This window comes from Nelumbo lutea, chromosome 3 (genome assembly GCF_056320005.1).
Source record: "Nelumbo lutea isolate HS-2025 chromosome 3, American lotus-T2T, whole genome shotgun sequence".
Taxonomy (NCBI): Eukaryota; Viridiplantae; Streptophyta; class Magnoliopsida; order Proteales; family Nelumbonaceae; genus Nelumbo; species Nelumbo lutea.
In genome coordinates, this window is record NC_142686.1 from 17919061 (window position 1) to 17937462 (window position 18402).

An 18402-nucleotide genomic window follows, 5' to 3' on the forward strand; every position below is an offset into this window, starting at 1 on the left:
CATTTTCGTCATTACGCAAAGTGGGTATCATAAAAGCATGGGCAAAATCATTGTATGCTGCTGAAATGCAGATGTCCCCAATCACAGCCAAGAAAGGACATCATAATGCAAGAGCAGAGTGACAACACATCAAGAGGGGCTGAAAAAAAAAGAGAACAGACCATTGGGGCCCAGCCCAGCCCAAAGATCTGTCAACCAGGTTGGGTTAAATTTTGATCCTCAAGTCTGAAGTTGAGTTTACGACCGTTTGGACCAAAAGTTGGGCGTTGCTCTCCTCCCCAGACGAGTTCAAATCTGCCGCCCAGTCTCAAAAATATCCTACACTATATCTCAATCGTGTATTGGGAATATCTCCCGATGACAAATACGGAAAATGTTTTGAATAGACGTTGAGATGTGAATGTGGGGCGTTTATGTGAACTCTCTTCGAGATCACTCTCCCCAGTTCCAATAAAAAATAAATTAACAAAAGCTCTTTGGAAGAGGACAATGCACACCGTCTACTAAGTACTACCCTAAAAAATCACCCCTTCACTCGCCCACTTGCCCAGTTGCCCCATCTTTCATTCATTCATTTGCTCTCTCTCACCCTCCTGAGAAGGTTTTCCTCTCCTTTCCACACTCATCTAGATTTCTGAGTTTCAACCAACTTTGTTCAATCACCATTAATATCTCCTTTCTGGGCTTTCTTGTCCCCCCACTCTTGCTGCAATCATGGCTCTCTTAGTTTTTCTAGCGCTTATCTTGGCCATGACTGGTCACTCTGGTGAGTCCTTGGATTAAACGTTCTTTCTTTTTCTCTTTTTAGCCTATTTTCTTTGAGTTTAAGGTGCAGACGTTCTTTAGTCGGCAACTCGGTATGCTAATATTATACATTTTTTTTTTCTTTTTCCTTCTCCGTTTTTTCTTCTTGATTCTTTTTTTGCCAGTGTAATGTCAGGAAGCAGATTTTCTTCAAGCTTGTTCTTCATCTTTTTTTTTTTCATTATTAGTGTGTGGATGCTGGATCTTTCTCCATGTTTCTGGACATGGATTATTCTTTCCATTTTTTCTCCATTATCATTATTTTTCTTGTTTTCGTTGCTGCTGCTTCTTACCATGCCTCTGGGTTTTAGCTGTTCTTTGTTTTTTCTTCTGTTCTCAAATTTATTTTTTCTCTGTAGTACTAATTCTTCTAAATTCGGCTAAAACTAACTCTTTCTTTCTGGTGTCAGCTGCAAATTGGTGTATCTGTAGGAGTGATGTGAGTGACTCTGCCCTTCAGAAGACATTAGATTACGCTTGTGGAGCTGGAGCTGACTGCACGCCTATCCTTCAAAATGGGGCTTGCTACCAACCCAACACTGTAAAGGCCCATTGTTCTTATGCTGTGAACAGCTACTTCCAGAGGAAAAATCAAGGACAAGGAACATGTGATTTTTCAGGCACATCCATGGTTACTACAACCGATCCAAGTAAGCCCGCTAGTTTATTTGACAGTTTAAAAAGCAATGAAAAGGAAAAAAAATTACAGTGTATTGACTGTTTTTTTTTTCTTTGGTAACTTCAGGCACTGCTAATGGTTGTGTTTATCCTCCAAGCCCAAGGTATACTACTATCTCAATTTCTTCTAATTTCTTTTGTTTTTCTTCTTCTATTTTCTCTGTGGTTTGAGAATGCACCTGATGTTGCACTGTTTTCTTACCTGCAATAATTTGTTGTCATTTTCGTGGGACTTTCTTTGATTCCTTTCATATCGTCCTGCAAAATAAAAAGGAATCTGCTTGTGTGGTCCTTTTGATCGGATGTAAAGCACAAACTTTTGTGAGGTTCTGTGTCTTCATCTATCTTTCTGCAAAGTGTGCAACTGTGCATCTTAGTAGTAGAATCTGATGCTTTACTTTTCCTCTGATCTGCCTACAAGAAAATCTCCTGCCATTATTTCTCTAGCTCCTGGATAATATTCTGTCTTGAACATTGCACAGTACCAGACTGCTTTAGCTTGATGGAAATTGGTGTCTCTTGTCTTGCACCATCCATTTTTCCTTCTAATATGATCCCAAACCTGGCATTTTTAGCCTAGATTTGTGGTGGCGCTGGCATTTCACAAATCACAATGTTAGGTTTGAAGTGGGTAATGTACAAAAACAAAGAACTGCCTTGAAGAGGAGACTAGATCTAGGACTGCATCTTATTAAAATTTTCTACTGGTTTACAGTTGTCACAATGTTGATGTTTCCTTGTCTTTCAGTCTGGTGCTGTGGTTGTTTTGTCTTTCATACAGAAGTTCAACTTGCTTTTTAGGATTTTGATTCTTTATGGAGGGAAATATTACACTTACCAGCATCTTCTTTTCACCACCAGCTCTGCAGGAACTATTACAACTCCAACAGGCACAACGCCCTCCTCAACTACAACAACTACAACTCCATCAACAACAACGCCTTCATCAACTCTAACACCCACAACTGGAGTAATAGGAGGGATTGGCTCAGGTCTAGGCCCCTCTGGCATCAACACAGACACCAGTGGTGCTGTTGCACTCATCAAGAACTTCTCCCTTGTTTTAGCCATTTGGTTTTCAGGCTTGCTTTTCTTATGGGCTTGAGGCAACAAAGCAAAGGAAGGAAGGTGGCTGTGAGGTGGTGATGGACTGGTGGTGGTAGTGGTAATGTGTAATGGTGGGTGTGGGTAGGGTTTGGAATTGAGGGAGATGATGAAGGTTGATGTGTGGACAAGATTTTGCCACCATTTGCTGATAGGCAGGCAATGTGGTTTGTAGGGGGTGGGGTGGGGTGGGGTGGGGGGGAATCATCTATAGTGTACAATTTCCCACTATGTTTTGTTGTTTTTTCCCATTAGTGGAAAACAGGAAAAGGCTGGATGGATGGGTTTTGTATTCCTTTTGAGTGAGATAGGGACCTAATTCACTACTCTCTTCCACTGCTTTTTAGATTTTTGTTCTCTCCTCTCTCCTTTTTGTACATGTAGAGTAGTAGAGACTAGAGACTGAGCGGCAGTATTTTATTTTATTATTAATTTAATGAGGAATTTTGGTACCATTGGGGCGCAGGAGTCAGGACGACGCCCCCAGCTCACCGACTCTGGCCTCTTCTGGACCTTTCATTTTTTCCGTAGGGTGATTTGGACAAGAAAATGGTCCTTTTTGTCCTTTTGGGTGTCTGATTCAAAATCAAAAGTGCTCAAATCAGTCGCCCTTTACATGGTGGACAAACACCCCCTAGTGTTTTATGAACGTTACGTATGCCCGACATGGATCTTCATCCACCATAAAAGGGAGGAGCATTATTTACGGTCTGGGAGTGTATATCATATTAGCCGATGTAATTGGACATTATCACGTGGAATGGCGGTCTTTCCACAGTGACTATTAAAATATTCACCCAATGGAACGTCTAGTTGAATTAGACACTAATGCGTTGTTTGGTTTGATAGAAATTAATAGTTAACATCAATTTTTCATGGACCGTAATGACATCGTCCACGTGCGGTCCGTGTAAAATACGGGCTGTCCCTCCCTCTTTTGGGATATTTTGGGAGTTGGCCCACAATGGTTCACGGCCCAAGCTTGTGCGGGCTCGTGCCAGGCCTGGTTGGTCCATGGGCCGAGCCTTGGGCCAGGCCAGGCTGTAAATGGGCCAAAGTTATTTAAAAAATTGAAAAGAAAATTTAAAAATTTAATTCATTATAAATTTTGAATAACTAAATAAATTAGTATAATAAAATTGAAAAAATGTTTATTTTATTAATATATTATATACTATATAAATATATATGGGCCGTTCCAGCCCACGGGCCATGGACAGAATGTTACGACAGTGTGGGCATTTCTGGGCCAGCCTGCTGACCTGAAATCCCAAGCCCAGCATGGCCCATCGGCTCCAATCCATCATGCTGGGCCACGGGCATGACAGCCCAATTTACACCGTTACTGGCCTTTTGACCTGAAACTCCAAGCCCAACATAGCCCATTGGCCTATGCAATCATACCGGGCTGTGGGCGGTACAGCCCGATTTACACTTCTAAGTTTAGTTACTTTTGCCCCAACATTTAGACTCGTTGGTTGATACAAATATCAGAATTTAGGGTCTGTTTCGTTTGTGGGAATTAGGGGTCTGGAATCGGAATCAAGAATGTTCCCAATTTTAATTCTGACTCTGCAGCAAAGGGGGAATGTTTAGACGACACAAAATGCTAATCATGAAGGCAAAACCTTCAGCTGTCTACAAAAGCCATACATTTTTGCCTATTTGAAAGGATTGAAGCGGAGTGGCTTGTGGCTTTTCTGGCTTTGTTAAAAGGGCCCCACACTATATCCTATAAGCTATGTTTGGTGAAAACCCTTGTGTCCAAATTGTCTGTCACTTGGGACATTTGAAGGGATTATTTAGGTTCTGTCTAAATGGCAAGGAAAATTTCCACCCATGGATATTCGTGATTTTGTGGAAACCTGTTCGGCCTTGTTTTCCGTTCTTGCGCTGGGATGCTGGCCATGCATCCGCCTATCCTTTGGCAAAGATCAACAGGATGTCAATTTTAGCGGAATTCCTATGAGTTGTGGCTCTGCATTGAACATACTGGTTAAGAAAAACTATGTCCTTTGAGAAGGTCAGGTGGATTTTTCTCACAGGGCTGATGAGAACAGTTTCGCCCACTTTATAGTTGGCTGAAGTGTTCAGGTAGGTTGGTTGGGTTGGGGCTCGGTTTGATTTAGATCGACCCAACATCTCTATTTCCTTTTTGCCAAATGTTCCTCCTCCTTTCCTAGGCTCAACAGTTTGACGAAGTAGATCCAGTTTTAGCATTATTATCAAGTTGTTTGGGAGTGCTTATTACTTCTCAACGGGCTTTTCAAATAACTGAAACGGTGCTTTGAATGCCCATATATAATAACAATCTCCAAAAACAACGAATGTTAAATGAGGTGGCTTGAACATCCATCGTGAAAGATCACAAATATCTACTTCCAGGATGGAGCGAAATAAAGCTCATCTTTAGTTCTACTCCGACCCAAAACGAGTATTACATTGAAGCCATTATCCAAACCCATGGAGGCATGAACCACCTTTCTCTGCTCACAGATCTTTGCTCGCCTAAACAACCCTGAGCCCTATTTTAATCGTTGGTAAAGAAGTAAATAGGTAGAAGATGATAGTAACAGCATCATTACATCGGTTGATGATCAACAATGACGAAAAGAAGCCTACAACAGCTTTGTAGCTCTGTAACTCAATTGCATCAAGGTTTCTTTTAGCATAACCAAGTACTTTCGTCCTTTGTGGAATAAGACTCTGAATGCGTCATGTCTTTTCAGATGGCTTAATTATCTGAGTTTTTACATGATAATGGGAGTTTTATTGAATATCTGCAAGTGGTCTTAACTCTTAAATATAAATCAGACTTTACATTGTAGTTTGAATGTCATTACCACCGTAAGAATTTCCTCTTGGATGTTTCTTCAGACAAAGATTGCAAGATGGAGAGTTGGTTTGTGCTCATGAGCGTTTTATAGATGGCAAAAAACAAGAAAATTTCCTTTTCTTTTGTTGGGCATGGTGGTAATCAAACTCTCACCGTGTGGCCGAAACTCTAGTTTTAACTAAATGGTTTTCTTCTGTTTTTCATGAAACTTGTCTTTCTATTGCATGAGACCTTGTAGTTCGTTTATAGGCGTAGGCTCAGGTTTTAGTTCTGTTTTTTGTGTTATTATTTCTGTATTTGTATTGAGTTTTTTTGTGTAATTATTTCCGTATTTCGGCATGGGACAAGCTCCAATACTCTTCTTAATTAACCCTATATTATTGCTTTAGATTGCTACAGCTTAACCGGTTATCTTTGAAATTTTAAAAAAATAAGTAAGGGTAAAATAGTATTTTCATTGATTCTATAAAATATACCGGCACATTTTATTGACAAGGAAGGTTTAAGTCCTATTAAAAATAAGAGGGGAGGTATAAGTATTTGTGAGTAACATTGAGGGAGGTTTAAGTGTTTTACCTTTTTTTTTTAAATCAACCACCCATTTGGATATTTTTGGATGCTTTTAAATATAGTAAGCAATAAACCCAATAAACACTTAATAAGAAGCCACTCACAAATACGAGTATGTAAAAACGATATAGTTATCTTGTTTGTACTGGATTTTCAGAACCCCATTTTTGTTTAGATGTTTTTTAATGAAAGTTGATCATATAACAAAAAGAAAGAAACCATTAAGGCCATCCTACAAGGCAACAATCCAAACCATCCATATTTATATTAGAAAGAAAGAGGGAAGGTCAGGGGTCATCTCACCACAAAGCTCACATCTAAATCCTCCTCTCACTTCTCATACATGTGGTTACTGGTTAGTTATTTTTAAATTAAGGATAAATTCCTTGAAACTCCCTTGGGTTTTCTAAAAAAGACTTAAATCTCTTCTCAACTTTGACCTGCCCTTAAACTTCCCGAGTTTTGGGGATAAAATGGACTTACAGACCCCTTTGGTTACTTTTTAAGTGGAAAAAGACATTAAGGTTGTTTTTGGTTGGAAAAGGGAAAGGTTTCCTTGTCTTTCCCTTCCTTTCCCTACCTTTTCCTTCAAACCAAACATAGCCTAAATGTCTATTACACCCATGCTAATTCCATCTTTACCCATAAATTGCTAATACGAGTAAATATGTTTTAATATTTTATTTTATCAGGGAATAAACAAACACGTTTCAATGGGCCTAAACCCTAACACATGCCTCGTGTAGTTAAATTCTTCAAATTTGGCAACCTGACTTACAACTCTAAATTAGAGGTGGTCGTTGGTTGGGCTGGGCTGGGCTGGGCTTTGGACATTTTGTACCAGCCTGAGTTTGATTTTAGGCCTATAACTTTTGTGTTTAAAAGCCATTTTATATTACATATATAATATTTTATATTACATTGCCATATAATGTGTATAAAATATGTTTTATACATTAAATAATATAAAATATTATATTTAAGTATGTTATAATATTTATATGATATGTGCAGGTTGGGTCAGGCCTGATGAAAGCCCAGCTGAAAATGATCATCCCTACCCTGAATCCAAGCCTAACCAAATTTCTATTTAACCTCAGCATTGCATGGGTTTACTTACCAAGTATAGCATTTAGCAACTTTGGTCAATCTTTTCAAACTTATTACATGTGCAATGAGGTACTCTGTCTGCAATTAAACCCACTAGAGCAAGTTGTGGCCATGAAATGGTTGCAAATTTCACGCCAAACCTTCAAAGAGTCCAGCACTGTAAAGTAGCTGCCACTTCCACTCAAGTACATCAAAACGCAGTGCCCCCCTGAAACAAGCACTAGTATTACTAAGCCAGAAACTAGCACGAGAAATGGCAATTCAAGACAATGATTTCAAAATACAACTTACATACGGTAATAAATCAAGAATTGGACACCTCTAGAACTTTATCAATGGCCAGTTCGAATAAAATCTACAATCAACTTGGAAACAGTTTCCGGCCTGTCCACATGAGGAAGATGACCACAATCTGGTATTTGACGGATAATAGCATTTGGCAGTTCACAATGTAGTCTCTGCATTATATAGATTAGATGACATCCTTTATGCTGTTTAGACTGATTTGTTGATTGATTGATATTCAAAAGAAACATGAATCAACTGGCTTTTTCTAAAAATGTTCTGTAACATTTTCATGAGAAAAAATGGAACCCATATTTGTGAATTGAGTGAGCATGCAGTCTGACATTTTTTCTGCAACATTTCCTATAATTTAAACTCAAGGAATTAACTCACCACTGCAAGCTTTCTGCTGAAAATCTTGTCATCCTCACCCCAGATGATGAGTGCCTTCTGTTTTACCTGTAGGAAAGCAGTACAAATTCAACCAAAACAAACATTGAAAAAATAGTCAACTTTACTTCATAACCATCTTCACCAACATAGTTCAGCTCCAAGGAATCATGACATAAGAATGCAATTTCCCCTTTGAGCTACATATGGCTAACACCCAGAAAACCCACTAACAAGCTCTTATGGCCCAAAAACCACCTGATTATTTTCGCTGGATAATTTACTGTTTGATTTTTTGCACTCCAAAGAGTTTGAAGCTAAGTATGATTCAATGAGGACCTTTTCCGGTCCAGGAGCATTTTTAGGAGGGAAAGATCAAATGGCTGATTAGTGAATTGCACATGGACCAGGTTTGGCTGGGGTGCCTGGACCTAAGAGACCAAGGTTGTGTTTGGTACAATTGTCATTTCTACCTACTAAGTTTGAGGTTGGTCAATACAAATCTGTGAGAAGTTTTTTTTACTACCAGAAACTTTTTCAGTACAAATTGCTATTTCTACCTAAAATGTCAAATTTGGCATTCATCTATAAACACCAAAGATCAATCCCATGCATGCATTTTTCTAGTTGAAGTGACTATCTTATTTGATGTGACAATACACATTTGTCAAAAATTTGTATTGATCAACCCCAAAACTTCAGGTAGAAACGGCAATATTATCAAACACCACCTAAGTCCACTTCCATCCTTGCTTGTCTTGAGCCATCAGCTGTCTTCCCTGCATGTGTTAAGGTATGATACCTTTCTTTGGTAATGTGAAGAACCTGCCAGCCCTATGGGACAGACGCTCAAGTAGGAAAGAATGCTTATTCCCATCTAGGAGTATTCCTCTGTTCCAATAACATTGTAGAACAATTTTACAATCTAACTATGCCTCTGGATTAACTTCTGTTTTGTGTTTACCTGTTTGATATGGGAACTAACATTATAGCCCCCACTAAGCATAAAATCAACAGTAGCATCTTCCCACCAAGGCAACAGGCAATGTAAGCGGCCAACCTAGTGGAATGAGAGAAAAAATACCATCAGATTCAACTTATATTTGTAATATCAAAGTAGAGAAATAATTACCCAGTAAGAAATACACTCACACTAGTCCAGTCTAAGATGGTGCCATATGAAATTCTCTTGTAGGCCAGAAGGTTTGCATACAGCCGCAATGGAATGCTCTTCAGTAAAGCTACCTAGTTCAACACAGTGCTACAAACTTTAGGTTTTGAGAGCATTCAATGACATTAAATAACAAAAAGGAAGGAACACTGTAAAATAAGTTAAACAAATAAAGAATTGCCTCATTGGGAGCTTTAGAAGGTTTTGTAGCCCCCCCACATGGTGCACGTGTAAGAAATCTCCATAACAAAGAAACCAACCCAAAATCCCAACATTTCTACTTCATTCATTATTGAATTGTGTAAACTGATATGCCAACTTCTTTTATCCCATTCACAACAGCAAGTCATATTCTCTATGTTGTTCATAGTTTTTCTTCACCACTATAATAAACCATATCTTATGTGACAACTATATGATTGGATGGCACTTTAGAGGAGATTTCCTAAGGAGATCCAACAAATGGTGGATGCCAACATTCTTCATGCATTCCACTGGTAAACTCTGTTCCAATGCATGTATGGAGGGAGAATAAAAGAAAAAAACTTGCAAAAATCAACTATTTTGGGAAAATAATAACAGTCAAATGGTAACTAAGCAAAACTATAAATCATGTAAATTTGTTCTCTCCCATTACAACAAATGGAGTCATAAAAAATTTGCCCATGGTTGGCTATTGTGCATATGCTAAATGACAATTAAATCGCCTTCTATATGACTTTGTTGAGAATCTTGTGGAACAAATAAAATCCTTTTTTTCAAAAGAAGAAGAGTTGTTAGTCTGAGTTCTTAAATTGATGGTTTACCAAAAAAAACTTAATTGAATAATTAAAATGGAAGGTGCGTTGAGGAATTGTAAAGACCTTAGGATGATGACTCTGAAAGGTGGAAAATGGTCCCTAGAGAACTAATCGTTGCTTTAGAAAAGAATGCAAAGGAAAAATCTTAACTTTGGTGATTATCAAAAAAATCTCCAAAAAAAGGAAACCTCATTGGTTGTCCTACAAAAGGTGGACAATGTAGATCAAAGGCTCAGGAAGAACAAAAAGATTAATCCCTCTAAGCTGGTGCTTATATTCTTGCTTTTGGCTATCCAGTTTGTGAACCACTTTCACTGCTGTTTCTTTGCAAAAAATTAAGAGCTTTGAGACCAGCAAGTTTTTATTACTATTATCATAATCATAAAACCTACATACATATATACATAAAATTAATAAGTGAGGAAAATAATAAAAAACGTTAAAAATCTAAAAACTGAAGTAGAAACCTAATAGTTGCATCTCTTATCGAAAACAGAACTGACCCCAGCATAGGCTGTTGCTCTTGGTAATTTTGCAAGCCTTCCTGTGCCTTCTGTATAGACACCTGCACCAATCAATACCACCTTTTCAACCTGCACAGTACAAAACCACTTTATTATAAAGCATTAAATTTGTTAATATAAGTACAAAAACTATTGCAACCACTTCTATCTTTAATAGTGCATGATTGTTTTTGAACTAAGGTTTAGGAACTGGTATCAGTGCCAACCCAGAAATGCCAAAGATCGGAATGAGTCCATGTAACTTCTGCAATTCAGTACACTTCAGTTGACAGAATAAACTCTTGGACACTCATCATGTTACATTGACTCTGCCAAGTGCAGTAGCATTATATGACTTAACCACTACTTAGGGATAATGGCTCAAGTACCATTAGAGCTCAAATATTCTGTAGCTTGTCGAAGTTATGAATCACGAATCTTTCTTGAAAAACAATGTGACAACTGACAAATACTAGGCCAGAATACACAATTTGACAACAATCTACTCTATGATGGGTTCTTTTGAAATAAAAGTTTTCAAGTGAAAGGGCAGACATACTGGAAATTGTAATTTTATTTCTACAAAAATGGATTCAAGGAGAATACTAATGAGTTTGCTGGGAAAGCAAAAAAGTAAAAAATAAAAAATAAACAAAACTTACAGCATCCGGATGGTTAACAGTGAAGTCAATTGTAACAGCAGCACCGAGACTTGGTCCAACTAGTATCATGGGCTTTTTGATGTAGGATCTCCAAAGCTATTGTAACGATGGAAAAAAAGGAGAGTGAGAGAAGACAGAAAGGAACAAAGAGTGATGGTAATCAGCCCAATAAAATAGTACTTGAAAGGAAAGAAAATAGAATGCAAATGGTAGCCCCATAAGAGTGAATTCTCTACTACCAATTAATGGATGTAGCATTATAGCTACCATTCCAGAATCCAGACCATTCAATGGATTGTGCATTGATTTGAGCATGCCTTGCACCGTTGAATCAATAGTTACAGATGCTTCCAAAAGGTATTCCATCAATTGGAGATTAATAAGCATATTAAAAATCATGAGGCATTCCAATATATTCTTCATTGCTGTATCAAAAGCTTCTGATCATCAACCAACAACTCATTGTACTCTTAATATCGAAGCAAAAATTGATGGAATAAGTCTTCATTTATTGCAATTCAATTAGCAGGTACATGAAGATAGGAGCAAACATACCTGATACAGGTGTTCACGTTTGGTAGCCACAGTACATGCCGGAAGCCTTTCTAATGTCAACAATGGAAAACCACAATATTTGATTCAAGATACAGAGAGATAAAAAGTAACTAATTGCAGTTCAATGGAGCTGAAGTTATATATGACAAAACCTAGATCACTGAATCCCCAGCCAAGAATATCCACAGTCCAAGTTTCCAACCTAGCCTCCTCCAGCAACGGATGTGTACTACTCCATTCTAAACAGGAACTGAAATAAGATGGAATGAACTGCAGAGGTTAATAAAGAAATGGTTTCACAACTAATACAGCCCAATCACAACAAACTCATAATACATACCTGTCAAAGCCATGGAGTAGAACCACCGGATTTGTCTCACCCTGAAATAGTGGCTTCACGCAACTACTCATTATACAGCTTTCTGAAAAGCTAACCTACAATTCCACAAGAACCCCCTGTTAGTCCCAAAAAATATCGAGAACAAGCAATCCATAAATCTTAAGGTTGGTTGTCAAAAGCTTGTGATTATAGTACAATTTATAATTTGAATCAAGAATCAAAGGTTTCCTATGTAAATCTTATAATCTAACACTTCAATCTTTATGATTTATACAACTCATTCAATTCAAAACATTATGACTAGGATCAAGTTATATGTCATGTCATTTTTGTTTTTCTAACAAGAGGCTTTAGTTAGTTGAGCTGATAAAAAAATTATGTTGGGTTAGTTGACTTTGAATTCAAAATTGATTATCTATGCTACAATATTATGCCAAGCAACTTTTCTAGATCTCAATGAATAGGCCGAATGTGATGATTTGAAAGGACAGGCCCCTATGCACCTCTACACATTAATAGGGGTACCTTTTGTCTTTTCACAAGGGATATACCCCGGATAGAAATGGGATCTGCTCCTCACACAGGGGCGCCTCACAAGCATATCCACCGTGCCTTGGGAACATCCCGTGAATAATAACTTATAAGTACGGGAGATGTTCCCAATGCATGGTAGTAAGGTCGTGTAATGTGCCCTGTGTGAGGAGCAGATCCGGTCTCCCCTGGATATGCCCTAATCATCCTTCCTCAAAACTGTACAAATAGGATAGGATTAATTTCATGATTAAGTCATAGGGAAACAGGGAATGGGATGTCCTCCTCACACAGGCGCCTCACAAGCACATCCACCGTGCATTGGGAACATCTCCCGTGAATAATAATTTCTAAGTAGGGAGATGTTCCCAATGCATGGTACGATGTGCGTGTGAGGCACAAGTGAGGCGCCCTAAGTGAGGAGCAGATTCGGCCTCGGAAAACAGTTACCCACACAGCCATGGTCCTCTCTCTTACTACAGTTTTGCTCCCAAGTCCCAAGCACTTTCCATGCCATTCTCCAATAAACATTAAAACTTTGCTTCTGTATTAATTACTTATATGGTGGATGTAGAAAGGTGTAAAATGATTTTTTTTTTTTTATGAATAGTGTAAAATAACTTTTAAATACACTTAAAATTTTGCTTACAATGTTGGGACAATTTGAACTCTCTATCCTATTAAAGACACATCAAAAGGTTTGTGTTTTCATTTAGACATCATAATAGATTTTAAGTCGGTAATTTTGCCCCATTGTTATCCACCTTGTTTGTATATCAGTAATCAGCAAGAAGCAAAGCGAACTAGTTCCTATTTCAGTCTAGAGGTGAAGTGTTGCAGTATTAGAAATAGATTTGCTCATATGATTAAATACAAGCAATACCAAAAATAAAGAAGTGGTTCAGTCCACCCCTAGGGTGGAGCTAAGATTTCTAGGGGTGGATTGAATCCTGTCCGTGGATGGATTGATGTCAAATTCATAGGCAGGATACGGTTTACAGAGACTAGGAGGGGAGTGCAATTCAGATTTCTTTGGTGGATTGCAATCCATTTATCCCGGAGTTTTTATAGTTCAATCCACGCCGAGAGTGGAACTAAGATTTCTAAGGATGGACTGAATCTTGCCCGTAGATTAATGCCAAATTCACGGGCACAGTTTATAGGGGTATAGGGGGAATACAATCTACTTATCCCTAAAGTATAAATTATACTGTCAATATCTATTTTGGTAGACTGTCAATCTCTATTTTGGGGTGACAATAGTCCGTGTCCAAAACAGTTTATAGGGGTATAGGGGGAGTACAATCTACTTATCCTAAGTATAAATTATACTGTCAATATCTATTTTGGTAGACTGTCCATCTCTATTTTGGGGGTGACAATAGTCCGTGTCCAAAACCCCACCATCATGATCTGACACTTCAAACATGGCAGGCCTCATAACAAGTTTACCCTAAAGTTTAAACTTTTCTAAAGTTTATTGAGGTACCACATAGGTGCCCCATATGCTTCATTAATTGCATTTGTGTGTATCAAAGTTTCACTGAAATTTGTTTTGGATATTCCTGAAACGGTTAGGCACTAAATTACTAAAATACCCTTCGGCTATTTAGTCAGATAACAAATAGCGGCTCCCCTTCTTAGGCTTCCTGCGGAATGGACAGCGAAGAAATGGAAAGACGATACAGAACCAAGATCATCTTGTCAAAGAAAAAAGAAAGAAAGTAAGATACTTCTCTTTTTTATGCTTGTCAAAAAGCAAGGCGATTAAAGCTTACTGCTGGCATTTAAATGATAGACTGCATTGTTGAAAAAACCGATTTAGATTCTGGGTCAAATGGGTTTATAGCTAATCACCTGGGTCGAATAGTCACCATTCGACCAAATTAATAGTTTTTCAGTTGTTGGTGGATTTGAGGTTGATCTGAACCAAAATTGTGATGGTTTCATCTTCCTCTCACACACACGCAGCTTTTCTATGAACACTGAAGAGGTTCTGGTGTAGTTAGTACAAGCAAGCTTCGGCAAGGGCGTGAAAGACCCTGAAAGGGTTGGTCCTGTCGAAGAGGCCATGACCTTCTTCGTCTACCAGATCAAAACCGCAGTATCATGAGGAGAAGGATGACTGGATTTTTATTTTCTTTCCTTTGTGTGTGCTGCGAGCTTCTCCAGTTTTGTTTGATTCGTGATGAGAGAAAAGTTCTGTTAAATATAGGGGAGAATGGACGAAGATAGCTGGGGTATGCAACCTTCTGGAGCTCCACTGAATGTGCAGAGAGAGGAGCACTTGGGAAATTTTGATAACTATGTTAATGCTGTTTCTTTTGGTTTTGTTGCAACTGGGATTCTTATTCCCTAATTCCCATGTTTCTCGTTATGGCCATCTTCGAGAAATTTCTAAGGCCGAGATCAACCGGACTAATGCCTTTTGGCCGTAGAAATCACGACGATATCGAGGCGCGGGTGGCCTTCATCGGAAAGCTTGATCGCCGCCGCTGCTAGTAGTTGCGGCGGCGACATCACCTGCTCCCTCTCTATCTCTCTTCTCTCTTTCATTCTCCTTCCTCTCTCTTCTCCCATTTTTAAATACCTCCCACTCTCTTCTTCCCTCCTTTCCTCTGTTATTCTTCTAAATTCTAATCCCATTCCCTGCAACTGAATCAACCAGCGTCGTCAGTTCGGTCTCAGGCAAACACTCAACTCAAGTATGAACAGTATAAAGTCTTAAAAATGAGATTGGGTGGGACCGCTATATATGAGATGTGCATTATAAGATCATGTTGGTTGAGGATTGCAGCGTGTTTTGTTGGCAGGTGATCCGGTTGCAGTTTAGACATTAACGAAAGGAGTCTTTATCTAATGGCCAAAGTTTAAGAGGTATTTATCGCAAAAACAGAAAAAGTGAAAGGGTCTTTGTCACAGACCCGTATTACAAGACCTTGAGAGGTATGTACGTCAACTCTTTTAAACTAATTTCAACATAACGGACGTTTACCGTTAACTTTTATCCATCCGGTTTGATCCGGATACTAAAAAAAAAAAAAATGAAAAATCTAATGGATGATGGTTATGGGAGAACTTTCTCCGGCAGAACTTTCTCCGGCAGCAACCATTTCCCCTCTTTTAGTCTTATTAGCCGCTACTGGGTTGAATCATTAATGTGTGATATATACAACCAAATCCGCTCAACTTCAAAATCTGAAACTCCATTAGATTCCTTATCCATCGTCAGTCCATAATTTCATCAACCAGGCAAGAACCAATACAGAGAATCCCAGAAAAATGCAATATCATTCTCTAATTCAGTCGCTTGTTTTCTTCTCTCTCCATCTCTCCTTTACCTGTGCATTGTACTCTTCCCTCCTGGACCATTACTTTAAGTTCATGCATCCATCTCTTCGTCAGAGCATATCGGACGAGTACATCGAGCTGACCAAGCCCCTCCCATCCGACGTATTCACTCCTTCCTGCTCTCTCCAGCTTCCCCAAGAGCGCTTTGCCTGCCCCATTGCATCGTCTAGCTCGACGGCATTGAAATTCTCCGCACCAACACGGCGGAGCTTATGGAATCTATAATGTTCCAAAGGTTCAGAAGGACGTCATCAGGTACTCTTCCCTGCTCTCCCGGTCTAATCACACTCACGGTAATGCTAGAAAATTTTGTAAATAACGCTTTCACTGGAGTTTGTAACGTTAACATCTCTCTTCTTTATTACGAGGAAAACGAGACCACGAATTCGCCTTCACTTGAAGATCGGAAATATCACAGAAAACTAGGTTTCTTAACCGGAAAAACTGTCAATCGGACTTGGAAAAAAGGGAATATTTGGATTTAAAGATGAGGAATTTGCGGTTACAACTATCAAGAAAAGGGCATTTCAAAGAAAGAAGCTAGCAACCATTTAACCACCCGCAAAATATTGAAGAAATTAACGCTCGCTGTTTCCATTAATCGAAGAAGAACAAGAACAACAAAACTATGAGCAATAACAGATGGTGACGATTATAAAGAAGAAGAAGAAGAAGAAGAAGAAGAAGAGCATACCTGTACGGGCACCCTCTCAATCCTTTTGGCGAGCTTCCGGGCAAATGGGTCTTTGATCTTCTCGACCTCTTTTGGAAGAAACGATGGGAACCCGTCTGCCGAAACCCTGAAAGCCCTTGAGTTTCCGTAGGTCATCGGTGGCGCTCCGGCAGGTGCAAAAGCCACTGAACTACACGTCATTTCTCTGATACGGCGTATTTTAACACCAGCGCGCTGGGCTCCGGCCTACGGGGCTACCACCACAGTCAACTGACTTACTGACACAATCAGAGAAAACAACCGCATCGACACTACAAAGATGAGTAGGGCTTTTAGAAAGGTTAATTATTATGAGATCCATATAGTTTGCCGAATTTACTAGACTTACCTTTGCATAACACCCTCATACTTCCCCTTGGTTTTCATATATCTCCTTTTTAGATTCGGCTGCCAGGCTTTTGCCTCGTTAGTTATGCTTTGTTTGTCACCTTCCCATTTGTATAAAAATGGCCGATCCGAACCGTTTTTGCCTTCGGGTCATAGGTCATTGGGTCAAACCGTGTAATGACAGTATTTTGTATATCATTGTTCTCGAACTGTTGTTGATTCTGATCGTCAGACCGTTTGACCTCAAAATTGTTGAGCAAAGAGATAAGAAGAACAGGAGGAAAAAACAAGATTTGCACTTTTGTAGATGTTGGAGAGAAATCAGATCTCAGTTCTCAGATTTCAAATTTGAGAACTGCGACTATTGTTGATATCGTCACCATTGTCATCATCGGCCGATGAACATCAAATCCTCCTCCTCTTCCTCCCTCTTCCCTCCTTTCTTTCTCCCTTTCTTCCTTTCTTTCTTTCTTTTTCCTTTTCTCTCATTCCTTCATTTCTTTCTTTCTTTCCTTCTTTCATTCATTCATTCATTCTTTCTTTCCTTCTTTCATTCATTCTTTCTTTCTTTCTCAACCAACAACTACATAGTCTTTCTTTTCTCATATTGATAAAAGTCTAAAAGTTGCCCTAATGATCCAAACCACCTGAACCTTTTGATTCGGATAGTCGAATCGTTGACATGAAAACCGGAGCCCATAGCGGTTCTATTTTTTTAACAAATTCCAGGCTTTACTAAAATCGAACCCAAAATCATAGCCAATTAATAATTCAAACAGTTTAGCCAATCAGATCAACAATGGATTGACAACACTATGTGCCTGCTTTTACGAGTGTTCACAATTCAATTTGATTCAGTTTGGAGGAGATTTCAAACTAAACTAGTAAAATTATGATTTGAATGGTTTTCATATTAAACCAAACCGGACCAAACTGCAATTGTTGGTTTGGTTTTTAATAAGTTTCGTACTCAAGATATGCTACCCCACAAGTTGTTCCCACATACCTACCCATAGAGCACCACCATGTGCATTGGGAACATCTCCTCATGAATGATAAGGGAGATATTCCTATTGCGTAGCTGTAATGTCTCGTAGGTAGAGATTTGGAAACAGCTCGTGGGTAGCATATTTGAGCCCTAAGTTTTGAATATGTTATTGGGCTTAACCTAATTATCATTTATTTTTTGTAAAATGAATTTAACCTAATTAGAAATATTAGATAACATGCATACCTACATAAATATCAAATTGAAACGTTTAACAAGTGCTAGATATTACTACCATATATGCTTAAAATTTGTTTTATGCATAAGAATATACATATATACATACATATCTTTAAAAATTAAATTACACATATTATATACATTAATAGATGTGTTATTAATAATTTGGTTTATGGTTTTGTCTAATTTTTTATATTATTAATAATTTACATTTTAATATAAAAAACTAGGCCAAATCAAAATATTATAGTATGAGGAATTCTCACTAACTGTCGATTTCAAATTGTTTTATGCAATTTGACAGTCTAGACCATATAATAAACACCCCTACCAAGCTGTGAGTATAGAAACGGTTCCTTAACGGTAGGATCAAGTAAAGTTGTCACAAATTACAATGGTGTTTTTGTAATATATAAACTTAAAG

General features: G+C 38.4%; 2 protein-coding genes across 4 annotated transcripts; one reads left to right on the forward strand and one right to left on the reverse strand.

Annotated features, from left to right (window-relative positions):
- The first annotated feature begins 249 nt into the window (after window positions 1–249).
- Window positions 250–2934, forward strand: LOC148863295 (Carbohydrate-binding X8 domain superfamily protein). Its single transcript, XM_088977956.1, has 4 exons — window positions 250–766; window positions 1215–1454; window positions 1550–1586; window positions 2344–2934. Exons 1-4 carry the CDS (start codon window positions 715–717, stop codon window positions 2585–2587), a joined length of 573 nt encoding a protein of 190 aa, XP_088834082.1. The 5' UTR covers window positions 250–714; the 3' UTR covers window positions 2588–2934.
- A 4121-nt stretch (window positions 2935–7055) lies between these two features.
- On the reverse strand, window positions 7056–16832 carry LOC148863296 (alpha/beta-Hydrolases superfamily protein). 3 transcript variants are annotated; one of them, XM_088978008.1, is made up of 12 exons: window positions 16752–16832; window positions 16385–16674; window positions 11809–11903; window positions 11621–11718; window positions 11469–11518; window positions 10914–11009; window positions 10252–10341; window positions 8930–9022; window positions 8742–8837; window positions 7781–7846; window positions 7398–7560; window positions 7056–7310 (listed from the first exon to the last, which is right to left on the reverse strand). In XM_088978008.1, the coding sequence occupies exons 2-11, from the start codon at window positions 16562–16564 to the stop codon at window positions 7435–7437; spliced, it is 990 nt and encodes a 329-aa protein (XP_088834134.1). In that variant the 5' UTR covers window positions 16565–16674; window positions 16752–16832; the 3' UTR covers window positions 7056–7310; window positions 7398–7434. The 3 variants fall into 3 exon arrangements, with proteins under 3 accessions (XP_088834134.1, XP_088834132.1, XP_088834133.1); XM_088978006.1 differs by having other exon boundaries at window positions 7394–7560; XM_088978007.1 differs by having other exon boundaries at window positions 7394–7560; window positions 16385–16641; window positions 16752–16821.
- Window positions 16833–18402: the final 1570 nt, after the last annotated feature.